The 22,423-nt window shown below is 39.3% G+C and overlaps 3 protein-coding genes and 1 long non-coding RNA gene across 4 annotated transcripts in view; all 4 read right to left on the bottom strand.

The window, feature by feature from the left end:
- fgfrl1a (fibroblast growth factor receptor like 1a) overlaps positions 1-22,423 on the bottom strand; it is an 84,894-nt gene that overhangs the window by 39,397 nt on the left and 23,074 nt on the right. Inside the window, exon 3 of the mRNA XM_088009346.1 lies at positions 6,960-7,232. Within this exon, the coding sequence (XP_087865472.1) occupies positions 6,960-7,232 (273 nt within the window). The remainder of the gene's footprint in view (positions 1-6,959; positions 7,233-22,423) is intronic.
- Positions 10,411-12,793, bottom strand: LOC148156689 (uncharacterized). The gene is made up of 4 exons (XM_088009593.1): positions 12,232-12,793; positions 11,768-11,986; positions 11,647-11,694; positions 10,411-11,098 (listed from the first exon to the last, which is right to left on the bottom strand). The coding sequence occupies exons 1-4, from the start codon at positions 12,791-12,793 to the stop codon at positions 10,854-10,856; spliced, it is 1,074 nt and encodes a 357-aa protein (XP_087865719.1). The 3' UTR covers positions 10,411-10,853.
- On the bottom strand, positions 11,600-20,916 carry LOC148156687 (uncharacterized). Its single transcript, XM_088009592.1, has 9 exons — positions 20,250-20,916; positions 20,001-20,163; positions 19,718-19,910; positions 19,076-19,165; positions 14,575-14,680; positions 14,389-14,447; positions 12,232-14,308; positions 11,789-11,986; positions 11,600-11,694 (listed from the first exon to the last, which is right to left on the bottom strand). The coding sequence occupies exons 1-9, from the start codon at positions 20,353-20,355 to the stop codon at positions 11,600-11,602; spliced, it is 3,087 nt and encodes a 1,028-aa protein (XP_087865718.1). The 5' UTR covers positions 20,356-20,916.
- LOC148156688 (uncharacterized) lies at positions 15,257-16,922 on the bottom strand. Its single transcript, XR_015764439.1, has 4 exons — positions 16,483-16,922; positions 16,222-16,311; positions 15,518-15,589; positions 15,257-15,346 (listed from the first exon to the last, which is right to left on the bottom strand). It is a non-coding gene; the product is annotated as an uncharacterized LOC148156688 (long non-coding RNA).

Raw genomic sequence — 22,423 nt, 5'->3', positions numbered from 1 at the left:
CAGTTAGAGAGAACTGTTCTTTGTTTCTTATGACTGTTTGCTTATAATGCTCTGCTCACACATCAACAAACGTTGTTTTTATTTAATCCAATTAAACTAAATGCAATAGATAAATAAAATAGGTAGAAATGGATGGATTATTTTTATATTTAAGAGGATTTTTGGTTCTGCCAAAGCAATTCAAACCTGTTTTTCTTTCATTCTGCTTCTAAATTACAAATAGCCCTAAAATGATGTTAATGCTCACAACACTTGGTTAAAGAGCAACTTTCATAATGTGTAAATAATTCTAAAATGATTCTGACCTCCAGGTTCTCTGCACGCATTTTTCTACGATTAGCGAGACGCTGCAGAGCGAAACCTGAGCAGGCGGCCGGCGCTCGCATGTGAGGCTGACTGACAGCGGCTTATTTGAGATCCATGCTCTGCGCGTGCGTGTGTGCACGCGCGCACGTGTGTGTGTGTGTGTGTGTGTGTGTGTGTGTGTGTGCTAAAACCCTGGGCCACCTCAACATCCTCCCAGTTGAGGTGGCAGACATCTCAATTAAAAACCTGCAGAGCGGCGGAGGAACCAGGACAGAGTGCAGGGACGGGCGCGGCAGGCGAGGCGCCGCGGCAGGCGAGGCGGCGCGGCGCGGCAGGCGAGGCGGCGCGGCGCGGCAGGCGAGGCGGCGCGGCGCGGCAGGCGAGGCGGCGCTGCAACTTGATCCGACGCTGCGCTGCTGGCAGGAAGACAGCTGCAGCTCCACACATGCAGAAGAAAACTGTCATGAAGAGGAACATGGTCTGCTTCCCACCAGCTCTAAAACAAAGCAATGCTAATTATTTAGCAAGCTAACAGCATGCTAACCTGAGCTGTGTTACTTCAGGGTGTTAGCATGATTTAAACATCACATTTAATCTCTTAATCTGTAGATTATGGACTCACTCAGGTACAAAACACATAATTAAACTTAAATTCAGCTGATGGGCACTAAGAGAAATGACTGCTGCTCCTGGATTGGCTGCTTTGCGAACGCTAGCCAATAGCGTGGCAGCTAGCATTGCCACTAAGCATCTCTTCATTCAAAGCTGCATTTCTTTCAAATATTTTATATATTCTCTACAGAAAAATGACAAAATTGGTGAATTTTCAACAAATCCCAACGTAGGTCTGTTGTAAAACAAATAAATCGGTTTGTTCCCGGAATCGGATCGTTTTTTTTTCTCAATCAGTGAGAAACTTAAAGTGTTTTTTCATCTGATGGTCCAGTAGCTTCGGTTCTACTGGGGGCTCAATGTCCTGGATGGCTGAAAACCTATAAATATGTAGGAATTGAATATTTGGGAAGTATCATAACTTAAAGGTCAGCACCAGAGTTTTCTAGAACAATATTCAGATTTTATTTTGTGATTTTAAAGGCTCTACGTTGAAGATGGTAAGAAATAAAGTCATACTTTATTTTGTTTTCCTGCCAGCTGCAGTCGCTCCTCTGCTCTCGGCTCCCATAATGAGCTGTCGGCTAATGCTAACGCTCAGCCGCTCCCGTTTCAAACTCTTCTTATTAAAGTAAGAGTTAGAGAGCTAAATGTTACTGAAATATTGGCTACTTTCGACAGATGAAGGAGCTAAGTCTATGAAAGCAATGTAGCAGTTTAGCTAGTTTTCATTTCCAAGGCACAAGGTGGCAGTTTATCAGGATTCAGCCAAAGTTATGAAATAACGGACTGATTTTTATTGTCAATGTGTTTCTTCCTATTGAGCAGTGAAAGTAAATAAAACGTCTTTTGCTGTAAGTATTTTACTTACTGGAGGGTTTTTTGTTAGTGCTGCAGAGCCACAGCTAACAGCTAACAGCTAGCTCCTCCCTTAGCGGCTCTAGCGGAGCCTGGCCCGCTCAGCAGCGCTGCTGTTGCTCCTGCTACACTTTGGACTGAACCATTGTTCTAACAATGGGGGGAATCTAAAAATTAATTATTATTTTGTCTTAGATGAAAGGCGGATTTACTTCGTTCTTTGTTTCTATTGCCTTTTTATATCGATATTGCTTAAATACAAGGGTTTCTTTCATGATTTCTTTGGGGGGAACAATTTTAGACTTTTCCAAGATTGGGGAAAAGTCTATCCCCCTCCCAGGATTTACGCCTATGCTGCTGCTCTGAGTCAAACCAGCCTGTTCCCCTCCTGGACTGTGGGGGCGCTGCACAGAGAACCACTAAAGGAAACTACACAAAAACCTCTGAAGACACTGAGAGCAACTTCCTTCTTCACCAGATGGAAACAGAACTGAGGCAGTTAGAGCATTTCTCCTGTTAACGCTAGTGTGTGTGTTTTTGTTGAATTTACCCAGAATGCCCTGCGCTGCAGTCCGCCTCCCGCCGCTTTTGGAGTAGTGACCCGTTGCACATTAAATGTCTCAGGTATGCTGAAACAGAGTTAGTGAACTTGAATCCGTCTCATAAAGAAGTAAATGATCATTTAAAGTCATAAACTTCAGATCTGAGACGTTTTAACCGTGTTGAGCTTTTAGTTTCGTAAAACAACTGGGATTGATGATTGTTGTGGTTTATAATCAGATTAACCACTATGACCAATGAAAGCAAATAAGAGCAGATTTTTAATTTTCAGCAGCTGTTGTTCTGATTAATGTTGGAGATGTTTTATGAGAACGGCGGCCATATTAGATCCTAACTGGGGCTCCAGATCTCTAGCATGTTTTCCTTTTAATTTTCCAACCCAAATGTTCCACATTACAGGGAGAAATCCCCCATAAAGCTGCATCTTTAGGCCTACAATCAGCTCCAAGAAGCTGCTTTTTACAGCAAATTTCCTTCACTCTGGAACAAAGGTGTTCAAAGTGAGGCGCGGGGGCCATTTAAGGCCCACAGACTGGTTCTGCACAGTCTCCCAACCACAATTCAAGAACACATAAGACAAAACTATCACTAAAATCTACTTATAAAAATGTCAGGTGCAACACAAAATGATTATCTGGTTTCCTAGAAAAATGAAGATTTTGAATTTTGAAGAAGCAAAAACTGTTTGAAGTTTTGGATCTATGATGATGTTCCTATCCTCCTGACTACCAGTAGTTCATTTTTGTCCTCTGTAGAGGACATTTCTAAACTTGAATATCTCCCACCCCCTGCATTCTACTGAATTAATTCCTTTTGGTATCTGGAGAGGACATTTAGGGCTTTTCAATGATGCCAGATGGGTGGGACTTTTGTACCTTCCTTTTTCTAATTCATAAAAATGGCATTTATCAGTAATAACACATTTTATGGGAAGAGACAAAGTAAGTGCATAAAACCTTTTATTACCTTACAAACACTGTGGGATTTTAAAAAAATGGTGATTGGACAACATTTTTTTTCCTGGTAGTCAGGAGGCTATAAAAAATCTTATTCCATCCATTGTCCTTCACCCTTGTCCCTCAGTGGGGTCAGGAGGGGTGCTGGTGCCTATCTCCAGCTCACGTTCCGAGCGAGAGGCGGGGTACACCCTGGACAGGTCGCCAGTCTGTCGCAGGGCAACACAGAGACACACAGGACAAACAACCATGCACACACACACACACACCTAGGGGCAATTTGGAAAGGCCAATTAACCTGACAGTCATGTTTTTGGACTGTGGGAGGAAACCGGAGAACCCGGAGAAAACCCACGCATGCACAGGGAGAACATGCAAACTCCATGCAGAAAGACTGGGGCCGGGAATTGAACCCAGAACCTTCTTGCTGCAAGGCGACAGCTCTACCAACTGCGCCACTGTGCAGCCACTAAAAAATCTTATTATTTTGTTAAAACAGTTCATGGTTTGTTTATTCACAAGGCTATAAAACAATCACATTTTTGGTGATTTTAGTTTTAAAAATAATATTTAAAAAGTTTAGACACTCTCTTCCTTCAGGTAACGGGTACAACGAGTCAGTAACCATAGCAACATAAAATACAACATAAAATCAGGAAGAAACCTGATTTAGTATCTTGACTCTGCTGGTGGTTCAGTTCGTCCAATGAAAACGCTCAGAGTTTCAGATAAACACATACATGCTAACAAACATGCTAACACTGCTACCTCACAAACAGCGGAAGGAGTCGGATAGCTTAGCCAACCTGAAATCACACAAAGCTAGCAGAGGAACGGCGACATGAACGAGGAGAAGAGGAGGAGGACGATTCTGGATCCGATGGGTCAGGAACAGAGAGTTTCAGGTCACACTCATTAGAGAGCAAAACACATCAGGACCAACAGGGGGCAGCGCAGCAGGCGACCGCAGGAGGAGGGAAATCACCACCAACTGCATCCATCTGGATGTTTATCCATCTTTCCTTCATGAACAGCCTTTCCTCCTCTCTACTGTCATGTCTTTCTTCCCCAGAATGCACCTTGCTTCCTTATGAGGTGGGAGCAGCCAACTGGTTAATAATTTGACTACAACTTTTATCTGCAGTGGATCATCAGAGCGTTGATTCAAACTATTTCATTAAATCACAGGAAGGAGAATCATTCAGGTCCGTCCGACAAGGAGGAAGTTCTCAGGTTTCATGTCACTGTTTCTGTAGTTTCTGTTGTGGTTCATGTCAATGTGGACGAAACTGAAAATGTCTATATTGTTATTTTGAAGGGGCAGGATTCTGGGTTTTCCAGGCATATAGTCATTTTATAATCCTGTTACCATCAGTAGTTATAAAAATGATATAAAGATTAATATGACTGAAAAGAAGTTTGACTTCCTGATTTAAAGCCTTCAAATTGGGCCTCTGTTGCTTTAAAAACTCCTGCTCTTCCTGAAGCTCCGTCCCAACATGGCTCCTCTTTAACCCTTTAATGTTTTTACCAACGTTGCTCTGAGCAGCAGCTCCTATAACGAGGTCAGCAGCTGTTTGCTAATTACTGCTGGCTAGTCTGAAGGAGCTGAGTGGGGGAGGAGCTGCGGCTGAAGGCGGGGCTAGGTCCATTCAGGCGTTTTGCAGCTGGATGTTGCTGGTTGCCATGGAGATTAATTGCTTTCTCAAACATGAAAAAATCAAAGCAACGCTGCAGGTTTCTGATGAGGGAAAAACTTTATAAACTCTTTTTAGTAGGACCGGCCCTTTAAATACTGACAGTGAAAGTCGTTTGGATTTTTTTCGGCCATTTTGGTCAAAATGACAGACGATGAAAACTCGTGTCGTGTCTTCATCTCTGCGGCTGTTTGGATCCAACAGGTGATAGATTTTTGTTTCTGCTGAGAATGTTTCCGTTTAATAAAACCTGCTGCTCATTTCAGGCTCCGCCCATCGACAATCAGCAGGGTGTGTGTGTGTGTGTGTGTGTGTGTGTGTGTGTGTGTGTGTGTGTGTGTGTGTGTGAATGAAAGGGACAGTGAATGAGGCTGTGGGGGGGGTGGCAGCTGCCTGGATGACCTCAGCGGCAGCTGTTCCCCCCCCCTCTGTGTGCCAGCGTGGCTTTGAAGTTCAGTTCAGCGCCGATGAAGCTTTGAATCACATACCGATTCTGATTACTGCCCTGCATGAAAGCAGATCATCTGCTGGCGCCGCGCCACCTCACCGCTCTCTGCTCCAAGCGTTTACATGTACATCACCTCAATCATTCTGTCTCATACTGAAACACAAAGTTCATCACAATGCCGCCGGGTCAAATAAAGCCTGGAGAACAGAGGAACGGCAGCCAAACGTCTTCCCGCCGCAGCGTTTTCCTGCTGCGTTTGAAGCGCCACTGGAGATGCTTCGCTCTGATTCTGGGGGACGCAGCTCTAATCTCTCTGCTGGCTGAAACCTGACACACACACACACACACACACGGGGTGGCCTGGCAAGTCCACCAGCATTCACACACTGCGGCGGTCCGCTGACACAATGTCCTTCTGCAGGTATTTTGTTTACATGGACGCGGGTTGAGGGAAGCGGCTATTTAAGGCGGCAACAGAAAAGAAAACACACCTGTGCCGGAGCTGTCGACACGGCAACGGGCCGGACCAGAACTCTACAGAACTACAGAGACGGGTCCGGGCTGTTTGCCAAAACATGCAGCAGACTCAAAACTATGTTAGCTTAGCCTCTTTTTAATTATGATCAATTAAAAGGAGCTCAATCATTTCCACTGGTATCACTTATTATTTTTCCTCTTTCTACCAAAAATTGGATGATAAAAACCTTCAGAAATTATTTTTACTCTGTTAGTCGAAATGATGCAGGAATAAAGATGTAATTTTGTGAGAAATCCAACAAAAAATAACAACAAATTAAAATGAGAAATGTTGAGCATCTTGTGAAGTTATACTTTGGTCTCAGCTTTAATATTTCATATAAATGTTTCATCTTTTAACGTCAGTAGGGAGTTACATCAGATTCTGAAAACTCTTCTTTCTTCTGCCAGTTTTATGAATATTTTATCGTGATTAAATGTAAATTCTCAAAGCCTCAGTCACAAAACGCAAAGACAGGATGATAATTAAATTACAAAATTAAAAATGCCAAAAAATATTTTGGGAAATATTTGTTATCATTTGTAATTTAATTAAAAAAAAAAAAAAAAGCAAGAAAAAAATAGATTAAAATCAGGAATCAGATCTGGTATGAAAAGATCTGAGGTTTTATTTTTAATATCACTGAGCTGTTGGAGGAGTCGCTGTGAGGCTTTCAGACCTCAGTGTCCAGCATGGTGGTGGCAGCATCATGCTGTGAGTCAGAGATACTGGTGCGTTATGTAAATTGGAGGAGAACCCTGAAAACCAGCAGCTACATGATTGAAATGATCTGAAACTCACACCCAGAAAACAGACCAAAGTTCTGCAGGATTCAGTGAACGTGAGGCAAGAAAATATATTTAAAAGAAAAGTTAAAACAAGACGAACCTCAAACGCCGAAGAATAAAATGATTAAAACGTCTCAACAATCTCAGCGATTTGTCGATGAAAACTTAAACCAGCTCCTCCGTTTCATCTGAAATCATAACTGGCGTTGCACTCACCGATGACAATCAGCGTGTAGTTGATGTTGACGCTGCCAAACCCGTTGGTGGCCTTGCAGACGTAGGTGCCGGCATCCTCCGTCTCCACTTCCTTGATGCGCAGGCCGTGCTGCAGCACGCGGAACCGGGTCCAGCCGCTGTGGATGTGTCGGCCATCTTTGGTCCACATCATGAGGGGCGGCGGGTCGCCCTCCACGGGGCACGCCAGCTTGGCCGTGCGACCCAGACGGACGCTCTGACGATGGGCCACCTTCCCCGCCACCCTGGGAGGACCTGCAGCAAACAAAGAACCTTAGCTGCTGAGGGAAATTCAAGTTGGATGTCAATTTTCAAAATGGTCATAAAAATACATTCAGTTATCACCGAGGAATACATTTGGTGTCAATTCATAAATAACTGGACCCGCAGAAATCATCTTTACAGATCATTTTTGGATATTTCAAGATGGCCACCATGGTTGTCATGGCAGTAAATTAATTTTTGCTCTAAAATCACCAATGAGATAAATGTGTTTAGTGTCAAATCATAGCCTACATATTTTGAACTGTAGAAATCATATTTTTTGATCTTGTGGGGTTTTTTTGTTTCTTTTTCTGGCAGACATTTTGCAAAATGGCTGCCATGGTTGTAACTGCGAACATAGACATACTATAAGAGTAGACCCCGCATTGGCCGCTCCGGCGCAGGAAATACGGCGGCCATCTTGGAGCGGTCGTCCCTCCTACTTTGCTCAACCAAAACAGCAGAAGATGCCTCAGCACTGAGGGATATTGTTGTTCTGGTCGATGGATTATTGATGTGAGGGCTCCACAGACAACATTTCACAAGTAAGATGGACATATTATTGTGTATATATTGTGATTAGAATATTACTTTACTGTATTTATGTCCACCGGTGAGATACCAGCTAATATTAGCTACAGTGCTTGGTGTAATACGGGTTCAGCCCCGCTATGAAGGCTAACTGAGATTCTATAAATCTAAAAACATTTATTATTCTCTAACATTGACTTAGATTATCTGACACAAGGGCCTATATTAGAAATGAAACAGTATAGCACATATTATAAAACTTATATTATGTGTTATAACATTCACCGGCAAAGTTTACACAGGTGGTAAAGACTATTATTTATATTCTTTCACTCTGTCAAAGTAAGATACATCCTAAATCTTCCGTTTTTGTTTTGAAAGTTTCCTAAAGACACGATGTGAGGAAGAAGAGGGAGAAATCTATAAAGAGAGACGGATTCACTGCAGCACGGATGGATCTCAGCTGCTGAACCTCTGAAGCTGGAAAACAGCCGACAGATAATTTATATTAGGCTATAATATAAATGTTTATATGTATATATACATATAAACATGTATCCAATATATATTATTTAGTATTAATCATTATTTATTTGTGTTTGTATAGTTATGTAAATATGTATTGATATTACTAAATAATGTATTAAATAAACTATGAACGGCTGTGTGCTTTGTAATATGCTCTTCATACATCGATATCAGAATATTCCATTCCTATTCTATTGTTATAGCCACTAAGCATATTTAAATATGATGAACTATGTATTAAAAACATACTTAAAAATACAATTGTTTATAAATGTAGCTTTGATAGATGTTTGAATATGGTTTACAGTAACAAAAAGTGTGTTATGATGGATTAAATCCACTGATACGTCATTGTGCTGCTAAACACATAACGCTGAGTGGAGTGGTGGACCGCTCCAAGATGGCCGCCCTAAATCTCGTCAGCGACAATAGGCAGAGCGGTGCATGAGGGTCTATCCTTATAGTATGTCTATGACGGCGAATATGTGTTTGAAATAATCAGCAGTCGTTATTGGGCACTGCTAACCAGAAACCTATCTTCACTAACCACCAAGCAAAAAATAAAACCGAAAAAAAATTACAGGAAGGTAATGCTAACAGCACAAACAGTATCAGCGGAAGCTAACACAAAAATATTACCTTAAATAACGCTAAACCCAAAAACATGCACAAAATTTACTGGAAGCTAATTCTAAACCCCTTAATTCATAAAAGTATTAACAGAAGTGAACTCTAAACAATTAGTGGGAGCTAATAGGGCTGTATAAATACATCGATTCGGCAATATATACCGGTCATTAGCCCCGACCCGTTCTGCTAGCCATCAGAAACATCCAAAATGTAAATAAAAAGATAATTTAGTTGGAAAATAAACATTTTATTGACTAAATTTCAGTAACATGACATTCGTTTTGTAGTAAATGATGCATCTGCAGCTAAAAATGTGAAAAAATGATGAGTAATTGAATTGATTACCACTCTGTGCTCTTTCAGCAAATTTGAGTCTGTTTACTCCAGTGAGCGATTAATTGATGACTAAATCGTTTGATGGTTATTTTAATAATTGATTAATCACGATTAATCGTTTCAGCCCTAAACAAAGATCTCAACAGAAACTCAGAACCTTCTTCAAACTATTTCAGGTCATTTTAACAATGATTCACACACACACACACACACACACACACACACACACACAGACACACACACACACACAGACACACACACACACAGACACACACACACACACACACACACACACACAGACACACACACACACACACACACACACAGACACACAGACACACACACACACACACACAGACACACAGACACACACACACACACAGACACACAGACACACAGACACACACACACACACAGACACACACAGACACACAGACACACAGACACACACACACACACACACACACAGACACACACACACAGACACACACACACACAGACACACACACACACACACACAGACACACACACACACACACACAGACACACACACACACAGACACACACACACACACACACACACACACACACACACACACACACACACACACACACACACACAGACACACAGACACACACACACACAGACACACACACACACACACACACAGACACACACACACACAGACACACACACACACACACACACAGACACACACACACACACACACACACAGACACACAGACACACAGACACACAGACACACACACACACACACACACGCAGACACACACACAGACACACAGACACACACACGTATACAGGTATATGTGGTTTAGCCTGCCTTTTTCGCCAAACAGGCCCGGCGGTGGTTTAGATGGACTACCCTTTCCCAAGTAGCTAGAGCAACGGGAGACGGCTTAAAACACTGCAAAAAATCTGAAAAAAATTTAGCTCACTTTAGGTTTCAGATAGCAGCTACACAGCCTTTGTTTCAGCAATCTGACAACATGGTGGCTTATATGGACATCAGCATATTGTGGTTTATGAGAACAAAACAAAGTAATGTGAGGACTTTAAAGGGACAACTACGTCATATTTAAAAACCTGCTGATTAGCATAAACACACAACCTGACAGCATGAAGCATTAACAGAACATAATTTTATTAGGTAAATATGACCAAATAATTCAATTATTTTTCTTTAAAAAATAAAAATAAGCCTGAAATTGAAATGACCAAAGGAAAATAAATAAATAAAAAAATTTAAGTGTTGCAACAAAACATACAGAAAAGTAAAATTAGGGTGCAGAGTGTTACCAAGTATTCTGAATATAAATAAACAAGTAAAACAATGTTAAATTAAAATTCTGCCACTTTTTCCAATATTTTTTTTATGCTGGACAACAGAAACATGCCTCACCATTAGAAAAAAAGCTTTTCTGCCTATTAACATGACTACATGAAAACAGCCTCTACATCATGGGACTTTACAGATAATATTTGATAGGCAACAAAAAAAAATCAGTTTTAGTAGCATGAACAAAACAGAACCCTTTTGAATAAATGATTACTTAACATAAAATCTAGAGCTTTTTCTTTTGTGCCTGCCTTTTAGCAGTTATTCCACGGTTTCTCACAAAGTCCCTGATATTTTGTGCTGTTCTTTGAGCCAGCACAGGATCTTCAACCAACTTGCAGTGATTGCACTCATTTTTAGTGGCAAGTTTTCCTTTACCTATGTGAGCTTTAAAATGCCTCATAACAGCAGAAACCTCAGCACTTGACCATGGTTTTTTTGGTTGTCTTCTGGGTGCACCAGAGGAGGTCTCTGAAGGGGAAAAAAACGTAAAGAGAAAAATGACTAAAACAGTTTATTAAAATATAAAATGAAAAACATGTTACCTTTACACAGGATAACAACCTCACTACAAAGTTTAGAAGAATATTGTCCAATCATTAAAGTGAACTTTGTGAGAACAAACTACAGCTAAATGAAACCAGACAATGAAAAGTAATAAAGATGTAACAGTGACATCATTGCTATCAATGAAAATGGCTCTCCAAATTTGTAATTACCTTAACTACATTCTAACAGATAGAGAGCCTTATTAGTGGCCAGTTGCATCAAGATGGCTGCTGGGGAAGCATGTTTGTAAGTTTGTCTACAATCGACTAACTGAAAAAGTGAACAGAAATTTGGAATACAAAGCTTCAAAAATGTGAAATTACTGGAAATTGAGTGGAGAAGAAAGACAATGAGAAATGTTCAAGCAAAAACAAAAGGAATCTTCCAAATGGAGGCATGTGGACAAAAACAAGTTGCTTCAGTTTAGGAGTTGGGATCAAAACACAGCGTTATTAGGAAACTTGACTTGCCTTCAACAGGAGGGACAGTTTTGTCTGCTGTCGATGACACTGCTCCCACTAAGACATACAACAGAAGTTAGAAAAACAGGTAGACAAAAAGTAATACCATCTTTGGATTCAAGTAACATACACAAATCATCCATATTCTTGCTTTGCTCAGGTTCCACAAGTTCCTCAGGTTCCACAGGTTCCTCGGGTTCCACAGGTTCCTCAGGTTCCTCGGGTTCCACAGATTCCTCGGGTTCCACAGATTCCTCGGGTTCCACAGATTCCTCGGGTTCCACAGAATCGCCACCATCCGAGTCACTTAAATCCTCCTTTTCTTCATCCTCACTTAGTTCTATTTCATCTGAAAGTCATTATTAGAATACTTTCTAAAGTGAATGCCATACATAAAATTATATCTAAGCACTACCAAAATGAGGCTAAAAACACGTTTTGTATTTAGTAGTATTTTCTAACCTAGAGAATCACTATTGTAATATTTTCTAATAATAATCATTTATTTAAATTCATCAGTTTTATAAATATTGGTGATGTCAGACAAGTTCTACTAATGGCAATAAGATCACAAAAAAAGAATTTCAGTATAACCTTCGATTTCAATGTCATCAAGGGATTTCCCTTGCAGGGTGGATATGTGTCCTTTCTCCATGGACAAAAGTAGCTTAGAAATCTTTGCCAGTTGTGTTGTTGGCACAGGTAAGCGATAAAATTCTCTGTGGACACGAATATCATGCCCCAGGAAGTCAGCCACCTGGTCAATTTCGTTATTTTTGAGGTTGAGGACTTGTGACAATGTGGCAACATGCTTCCTGAGTTGTGTGGACCTGAGGAACTCGGGATGCTTCGCCCCACATTGGCTTCCATAAACACGCAAACAGTCTTGGCCCCTGTAGTGACTTTGAGATCTTGGTCGAGCAAAAAGAAAGATGTTTGTGGAGCAAACACCACATTGCTCTCTTTTGCTGACCAGCAGAGTCAGAGCATCCACCACATCTGGAGAAAGGAGAACCGCAACTTTTCGACCTCTTTTTCCAATTATTTCAACACGACTGAAGTAGCTACAGAGCTTTTTTTCAACCTTGGACAGTCCAGCAGCAACATCTTCATGGAGCTTGGAGTCATCCCTCTGCTGGAAACCTCTGAGATGCATCTTTGAGACTTCTCCAGCTCGTCTTCGATTGAACACAATAACCTGTGCAAGAGTAACTTTTGCAAGTTCTGCATAATTCTGGGGACTGACCTCATCTTTCAAGTTAGAAAATGCATTTTCTCCAGATTTCTTAAGATACCTATGAAGACTCTGAACATCTTCTGTGAATGGTAAGGTTAATGGCTTATTGTATTTGTCATGACTCAAAGTGTTCAAGGCAGTATGTGACACTAACTCAGACCACTTGGATGTATACAGCTTTTTGAAAGTGTCTGTTGACTTAATCAGTTCTTCATCTTCTGCCATGAGCGCTCGGCAGTGGATAATGTCACTGATTTTGTGTAGTGTATGTCCCAGTTTTAGTGCAAGACTTGGTGTTTGGTATGAATGCTTTTCTTCATCAAAACCGCAGACAATCTTTACTGCCTGGACAACTCTTTGGAAGTTAGCAGGTTTCACAGCTTCCTCCAAGTTATGTACAGAGAATTCAGACCGTAGACATATTAACAGACGTCCAATTTCACGGAGCTTCTGTCGAATGTACTCATACTTGGTAGGGTCTTGTCCATGTCTGTTGTAGAGAGACTGGGCCAACTGAATAATGGTCAAGTCATTTCTCACAACTGTGGCTACATCATCCTGCTTCATGGGACCGAGGAGCTTCCAAACCCCACTTGAAATCTCCTGACAGAATGCTGACTCTTGAGCCATAGCAAAACCCAGTACTTTGGTTCTTCCAGGTCCTGGGTTCAAATCTTCATTTTGTGGCTTACAGGGGCATCTTCGGACATGTCTCCATAGTTCCTTTCGAATATACATACCTTGGCAGTACATACAATGTATAAATGTTCCAGTCTTTGCTTTCGCTTTTGGCTTTCTCTTTACTTTCAACGATCCTTTCCCACTTTGTAAAACCTCAGAGTTATGTTTGAAGTTCCCCTTGTTTCTCATTTTCTCTAGAAGAACTTTGCGCTCTTTTGAGTCTTCTGGAAGGGAAAAAGCATAAGCAATTTCAGCATGTGTCTTGTGGGTTTTTAAATGGCGTGAAATTTTGCTCTGTGGTCTACCACATACAAAGCAGAAGTTCTTAACACCCATAATATGCTGTGAGGATTCCTGTTTGTGAGGCTCCTTTTGACTTTTTGGTTTATCGTTTGAGTCTTTTGTAGACTTGGCTGGGCTGAATGTTTCAAGTGTGTCATCACCCATATCATCTGTGTGAAAAGGAGGCCAGATATTTGATGTGCTAGGTTCAACCACGGAACTTGAGTCTGGCAAGAATGACGTGAGATCGGGTATTGTTGGGTTTCCTTGAATTTGTCCAACTTTAGACTTGATGGGCTGAAAGGGGATGCTAACATCTGAGTCTTCATCAGTTTCTGCAGATTCTGAATTTGGTATGTAGTCCATATCAGACTCATGGTCATCATCTGACATTTCACATTGTTTGGAAGGTGATGTGTTGTCGTCATCTGATGAGGAGTGAGCCATGGAATATTTAAAAAGTTCTTTTGCCTGAAATTGTGGGAAATATAATTTATGTTATAATGGAGACTTACAAGGCAAAGCTAAAAAAACCTTGTGTGGATATTCACCTGGGTTTTGTCATTTGTAATTTGTTTAAGGCAGTATGAATGCCAGACTTTTGAACAACCTGTGAAGAAATTTAAATGTAAAAAACACACAAGACAAAAAAAATTCATGGTCGACAGTTCAACAAAGACATAGATCCTATTTGCAGCACTTTTTAATTCACGGTACAAATTAACTAAATATCTTACCTTTACACTGGTAGCCAACCCACTTGAATGAAGAACAAGGACCAAAACACTGAATACACTTCTCCAAAGAAGATAATGTTGTGCACATCAGGTGATGTTTTTGACACTACAAGGAAAACATTAAACACACACACACAGACACATATATATTATATATAGTATTATTGATATTTAAAGTATATTCAAAATCGGATAATGAATGAGAAAATATTTAAAGAGGGTGCCAATCATAAAAAATAACTTTCCTGCAAACTTTGAAATTGTTGAATTAAAAATATTGTGTGGTAAAGACGCAGAGAAGACAAAATCTTTATATATATATATTTTTAAGTATGACAACATATAAAATTTTATTCTAATATATTCTGGGATGCCAAGTCAACGTTTGTCAGAGGTCAAACCAATATTAACAACCTCACTAGAACCAAAACAAATGTTTTTATCAATTCAATAACGCCAGGTCCCCATATACAATATGGTCCTCCTGTATCACATTGGGGCAGTTGACCATGAAACACACACATACACTCACTAAACTTACAAACTAAAAACCATGAGATGAGACTGTCCTTACAAACCAGTGTCTTTATAAACCACATGGCATTCAGGTACACACAAACACACTTAAGTAGAACAGGTTGGCTGACTGACATCATTTAGTTACACATTAATCATAAAATACCTCTGAATTGATTGGGAGTGGATCCAGAACTGAATCTGTCTCGTTTGAGACACTGGTTGTCATCTGATCCTGATCATTTTCAGCCCTGATCTGAAACAGAAAATAAATGCAAGTCGGCACCATATTCCCTTTGACTTATTTACGGACATATCCTCAATTAAGTAATGGTGCCCTATGACAGCAAACACCCATGGAAGGTAACTAGTTTTAAATGCAGCCAAAATGTTTGGTAAAGTCAAATTAAAAACCCAACTTCTGTACCTGTTCTGTGTTGTCAGTTGTAGAAGTTGAATGAGTACAGTCAGGATTTTGAGACATTTCTTTCTCCAACTCCTGTGAAAAAGAAGAAAGAGATTATTTTTTCCCCATAGAATATTTTCTGTCATATAGCAGAGAAAATAGCTTGATGGTTGACCCAAGTGTTTTGAATTCTGGAAGCAGCTTGACAGTCGAACACTAAGAAACAAGGTGAATGATAGCAAACTTTAACAAATATTCAAAATGTTATAATTTCAGCAGCACTGACCAAATTGAAGCCTGATTCCATGGTTAAATTAAAGTAAATTTCACCAAAATGTAATGTGTTTTCTTTAACTTTTAAGAAATTTAAATCTTTATTCTCCCAATATTTTCTGAGATGCCAAGTCAACATTTGTCAGAGGTTAAACCAATATTAACAACCTCACAAGAACCAAAACAAATGTTTTTATCAATTCAATAACGCCAGGTCCCCATATACAATATGGTCCTCCTGTATCACATTGGGGCAGTTGACCATGAAACACACACATACACTCACTGAGCTTACCACACTGAGCTTACAAACTGAAAGCCATGACATGAGACTGTCCTTACAAACCAATGTCTTTATAAACCACATGGCATTCAGGTGCACACACAGACACACTTAAGTAGAACAGGTTGGCTGACTGACATCATTTAGCTACACATTAATCAGAAAATACCTCTGAATTGATGGGGAGTGAATCCAGGACTGAATATGTCTCGTTTGGGACACTGGTTGTCATCTGATCCTGGTCATTTTCAGCTCTGATCTGAAACAGAAAATAAATACAAGTCGGCACCATATTGCCTTTGACTTATTTATGGACATATCCTCAATTAAGTGATGGTGCCCTATGACAGCAAACACCCATGAAAGGTAACTAGTTTTAAATCCAGCCAAAATGTTTGGTAAAGTCAAAATAAAAACCCAACTTCTGTACCTGTTCTGTGTTGTCAGTTGTAGAAGTTGAATGAGTACAGTCAGGACTTTGAGATATTTCTTTCTCCAACTCCTGTGAAAAAGATAAAAGATTGTCTATTTTTTCCTCACAGAAGATTTTCTGTGACTTAGCAGAGAAAATAGTCTGATTGTTGACTTAATTGTTTTGAATTCTGGAAACAGCGTAAAAGATGAATGTTAAACACAATGAATGATGGCAAACTTTAACAGATAGTCAAAATACTACAATTTCACAAGCATTGACCAAATTGAAGTCTGATTCTGTTGTGAAATTCAAAAAAATTCACCAAAAATAATGTATTTTCTTTAACTTTTAAGAAATTTAAATCTTTTCTCTCCCAATATTTTCTGAGATGCCAAGTCAACGTTTGTCAGAGGTCAAACCAAAATTAACAACCTCACAAGAACCAAAACAAATGTTTTTGTCAATTCAATAACGCCAGGTCCCCATATACAATATGGTCCTCCTGTATCACATTGGGGCAGTTGACCATGAAACACACATACACTCACTGAACTTACAAACTAAAAACCATGAGATGAGACTGTCCTTACAAACCAATGTCTTTATAAACCACATGGCATTCAGGTCCACACACAGACACACTTAAATAGAACAGGTTGGCTGACTGACATCATTTAGCTACACATTAATTATAAAATACCTCTGAATTGATGGGGAGTGAATCCAGGACTGAATCTGTCTCATTTGGGACACTGGTTGTCATCTGATCCTGGTCATTTTCAGCTCTGATCTGAAACAGAAAATAAATACAAGTCGGCACCATATTGCCTTTGACTTATTTACGGACATATCCTCAATTAAGTAATGGTGCCCTATGACAGCAAACACCCATGAAAGGTAACTAGTTTTAAATGCAGCCAAAATGTTTGGTAAAGTCAAATTAAATAAAAAAAATTCTGTACCTGTTCTGTGTTGTCAGTTGTAGAAGTTGAATGAGTACAGTCAAGACTTTGAGACATTTCTTTCTCCAATTCCTGTGAAAAAGAAGAAAGATTGATTATTTTTTCCCCACAGAAGATTTTCTGTGATATAGCAGAGAAAATAGCTTGACGGTTGACCCAAGTGTTTTGAATTCTGGAATCAGTTTGACAGTCGAACACTAAGAAACAAGTTGAATGATAGCAAACTTTAACAAATATTCAAAATGTTGTAATTTCAGCAGCACTGACCAAATTGAAGTCTGATTCCATGGTTAAATTAAAGTAAATTTCACCAAAATGTAATGTATTTTCTTTAACTTTTAAGAAATTTAGATCTTTTCTCTCCCAATATTTTCTGAGATGCCAAGTCAACGTTTGTCAGAGGTCAAACCAAAATTAACAACCTCACTAGAACCAAAACAAATGTTTTTATCAATTCAATAACGCCAGGTCCCCATATACAATATGGTCCTCCTGTATCACATTGGGGCAGTTGACCATGAAACACACACATACACTCACTGAACTTACAAACTAAAAACCATGAGATGAGACTGTCCTTACAAACCAATGTCTTTATAAACCACATGGCATTCAGGTCCACACACAGACACACTTAAATAGAACAGGTTGGCTGACTGACATCATTTAGCTACACATTAATTATAAAATACCTCTGAATTGATGGGGAGTGAATCCAGGACTGAATCTGTCTCATTTGGGACACTGGTTGTCATCTGATCCTGGTCATTTTCAGCTCTGATCTGAAACAGAAAATAAATACAAGTCGGCACCATATTGCCTTTGACTTATTTACGGACATATCCTCAATTAAGTAATGGTGCCCTATGACAGCAAACACCCATGAAAGGTAACTAGTTTTAAATGCAGCCAAAATGTTTGGTAAAGTCAAATTAAATAAAAAAAATTCTGTACCTGTTCTGTGTTGTCAGTTGTAGAAGTTGAATGAGTACAGTCAAGACTTTGAGACATTTCTTTCTCCAATTCCTGTGAAAAAGAAGAAAGATTGATTATTTTTTCCCCACAGAAGATTTTCTGTGATATAGCAGAGAAAATAGCTTGATGGTTGACCCAAGTGTTTTGAATTCTGGAATCAGTTTGACAGTCGAACACTAAGAAACAAGTTGAATGATAGCAAACTTTAACAAATATTCAAAATGTTATAATTTCAGCAGCACTGACCAAATTGAAGTCTGATTCCATGGTTAAATTAAAGTAAATTTCACCAAAATGTAATGTATTTTCTTTAACTTTTAAGAAATTTAGATCTTTTCTCTCCCAATATTTTCTGAGATGCCAAGTCAACGTTTGTCAGAGGTCAAACCAAAATTAACAACCTCACTAGAACCAAAACAAATGTTTTTATCAATTCAATAACGCCAGGTCCCCATATACAATATGGTCCTCCTGTATCACATTGGGGCAGTTGACCATGAAACACACACATACACTCACTGAACTTACAAACTAAAAACCATGAGATGAGACTGTCCTTACAAACCAATGTCTTTATAAACCACATGGCATTCAGGTCCACACACAGACACACTTAAATAGAACAGGTTGGCTGACTGACATCATTTAGCTACACATTAATTATAAAATACCTCTGAATTGATGGGGAGTGAATCCAGGACTGAATCTGTCTCGTTTGGGACACTGGTTGTCATCTGATCCTGGTCATTTTCAGCTCTGACCTGAAACAGAAAATAAATACAAGTCAACACCATATTCCCTTTGACTTATTTACGGAGATATCCTCAATAAAGTAATGGTGCTCTATGAGAGCAAACACCCATGAAAGGAAACTAGTTTTACATCCAGCCAAAATGTTTGGTAAAGTCAAAATAAAAACCCAACTTCTGTACCTGTTCTGTGTTGTCAGTTGTAGAAGTTGAATGAGTACAGTCAGGACTTTGAGACATTTCTTTCTCCAACTCCTGTGAAAAAGAAGAAAGACTGATTATTTTTCCCCACAGAAGAATTTCTGTGATGTAGCAGAGAAAATAGTCTGATGGTTGACTTAAGTATTTCGAATTCTGGAAACGGCGTAAATACTATCATACTGTAATTATTTATTATACATTTGCGGGAAACTGGTTAATTTGCACAGCAATGTCTTGTACAGTCAGCCATCTATTGTTGTGAAAAGAATGGTAAAACAAAGAAGGTTCAGGTTGTAAATCATCATTATTAGCATATTAAATGAACATAGTCTTAAGATTCATAAATTTTGATTTTTTTAGTACCTTGAGTCGCCATGGCCAGTCTGAGTCCCCATAATTGTACGTAATCTCTTCTCCCTGATTGATATCTCGAGTTGCAAATAAACACAAATGTGGCTTCTGTTGCACGGTCAGATACTTCATTTTGGCATTTGGGCTGATATTGTCATCGTTTATAAGCCTTCCAAGAGAGCCATCTTCTTTTGCTGCATCAACACTGCAAATATATAACATTGCATTTTAAATATAAACACATTCATTTACATATATGCCATTCTAATTAGACTTCTGATACAAACATACTCACCACCAGAGTTTTCCATTAAAGTAGAATTCAAACAAGAAAACTTTAAGGTTGTCATGGTAAATTTTCTGTCTCCTCTCACATTCCTCTTTACTTATCAGTTCACCTTGATACTCACACAGAAAGTCTCCTTTCTGAAAAGAGGTTGTGGCAAAAATACCACGACCTAATGAAGAAAGCAAAAATAATAGTAGAGTAAACAATGTATAAAGGCTTGACTGTAATTAAACCACCCCCCAAAAATACCCATACCTTTAAAGGCACTGATGTACTTGACGTCAAGCCCCACTTTGTCCGTTTTGGTATCAATATAATATTTGGCATCTTCCTTCGGTTTTATGCGTCTTCGCCTCTGCATGTTTTACTGGCATGTATGAAAAGTTATAACAGTCAAATAAGGAATTACAGGCTTCTTTGTAATTCCTACAAGCTTTAAAGCTAAAAATTAAATTATCACTATGGAAACATGTTATACATTCAAGACACATACCTCAGATAAAACACCAACACTATAATGTATTTAATCACTGATTTAAAAAGTGCTTTACCATCTACAAATAGTTCATACAATGATCAGTGTTCAATATGTTGAGGTTCAGCCAATAGTACAGCCTTACAAGAACACTTGAGCCATAATTTAAGGAAAAAGGGTAGTTTTTTGCACAAATGAATTTTGTTAATCTTTTAAATCTTTTAGTCAGTCATCCAGGTACAATCTCCTCCAACTTTTAAATGCATCCCTGCTTCAACACACCTAAATCAAATAATGAGGTCAGAAATCTGGAGAATTTGGCTGTATGTGAGGTTATTCAGCTAATTAAGGTACAAATACACATTTAAAAGTTGAAGGATGCCTATATTTGCCTGAATTTGAGGACTCCTGGTTTACACTTTCAGCATTTAAGTTGCTGAAGTCAGCGAAGTAATTACAGTACACAGCTTTAAAGCCATCGGTGCACCTGCCCTATTGCATCCATTTATTCAAACATTCAACCATTAGTGCTTTTCTAAAAGATAAACAAGTTTCACAGAAACCTGTGGGTTTACTTCTTATTAATTTCCTGCTGCTCTTCAGCAGGACCGAAGGCAATCAAGCTTAACGAGCTTAACAAGCAGAACGTCACTACGCAAATAGCTAACATAAAGCAAGCAGTTTGCCAATATCATTAAATATAATGATGACAACCTTAGTCTATCACCCAGCTTTTACCACCGAAAGCTAGGTGGTACCTGTTTGGGGTATGGTACCACACAGATACCATCTACTCCAGACATTGTCAACTTGTCAAACACGTTTCGTCTAGCTACAAGGCTAGCTCTCCTAGCAAGCTAGTCTCTTACTTTAAAACACTCGGAATAAAAACTATACTGCTTCAGGTAAGTCTTTTCAGTCATAAAAGTATACATATCTAAGTTACTTGATGTAAATATCCAAAATAAGTTGGTTAGCTTTCATGTCACCTAAATTAAAATCTAAAATAATTAATTTTGCTCAAAATTCTTCATTACATTTGCACTTATTTACTTGCAAATAACTTTATCTAGGCAAAATGTATTTTTAATTTACCATTTATCCTTACCTGTGCACAGTTATTCCACCAACACGTCCATATTGAGAGTTGCGGCTTCAAATGGGGATTTAATTTTTAAAAACCTGGCGTCCGGGACTGTTTGGTAATCAGACACACCCACAAGATTTTTCCAGCCAATCAGATGATGACCGGCTAAAAGCGCGCGTAGTGTATGAAAAATGTGTGTAAAAGTGCAATTCATACACACCGCCACATGAAATCAGGCAGCGCTGTGTTATACACTGGAATACACAAATCTCAGGTCACATGGTATAAAAGGACAATTAAAGAAAGTGAGATATCACGCTGTTTATTCACTGAAAAGTACAAATACATGGTGCACATCATGCAAAAACTGGCATAGTTCCTATAAAACTTTAGATTTATGAGAAAAAGTGTTGTTTAGATACTCAAAATTTAAAATACACTCCTTGATTTATGAGGACATCAGCATTGTCCTTGTATTACCCTTAGGTCCGCGTAACGTAAGTGCGTATTCAGGTCAAAAGGCAGGCTAAACCACGTATACCAACACACACACACAGACACACACACACACAGACACACAGACACACAGACACACACACACACACAGACACACAGACACACACACACACACACACACAGACACACACACACACACAGACACACAGACACACAGACACACACACACACACACACACACACAGACACACACACACACACACAGACACACAGACACACACACACACACACACACACACACACAGACACACAGACACGCAGACACACACACACACACACACACACACACACACACACACACACAGACACACACACACACACAGACACACACACACACAGACACACAGACAC

Source organism: Poecilia mexicana, unplaced genomic scaffold (genome assembly GCF_051168715.1).
Source record: "Poecilia mexicana isolate PSO_F unplaced genomic scaffold, ASM5116871v1 scaffold_10, whole genome shotgun sequence".
Lineage (NCBI taxonomy): Eukaryota > Metazoa > Chordata > Actinopteri > Cyprinodontiformes > Poeciliidae > Poecilia > Poecilia mexicana.
This window is presented reverse-complemented; position numbering and strand designations above follow the sequence as displayed.

Coding starts and splice junctions, on each gene's coding strand:
- LOC148156689 (XM_088009593.1), bottom strand. CDS start 12,793: ATGCATCTCAGAGGTTTCCAGCAGAGGGATGACTCCAAGCTCCATGAA. Junction 11,987..12,231: donor TGATGACATTGAAATCGAAG/GTTATACTGAAA, acceptor AATGACTTTCAG/ATGAAATAGAACTAAGTGAG. Junction 11,695..11,767: donor CAAGAATATGGATGATTTGT/GTATGTTACTTG, acceptor TGTATGTCTTAG/TGGGAGCAGTGTCATCGACA.
- LOC148156687 (XM_088009592.1), bottom strand. CDS start 20,355: ATGCAGAGGCGAAGACGCATAAAACCGAAGGAAGATGCCAAATATTAT. Junction 14,448..14,574: donor GGTTGGCTACCAGTGTAAAG/GTAAGATATTTA, acceptor ATTTCTTCACAG/GTTGTTCAAAAGTCTGGCAT. Junction 11,987..12,231: donor TGATGACATTGAAATCGAAG/GTTATACTGAAA, acceptor AATGACTTTCAG/ATGAAATAGAACTAAGTGAG.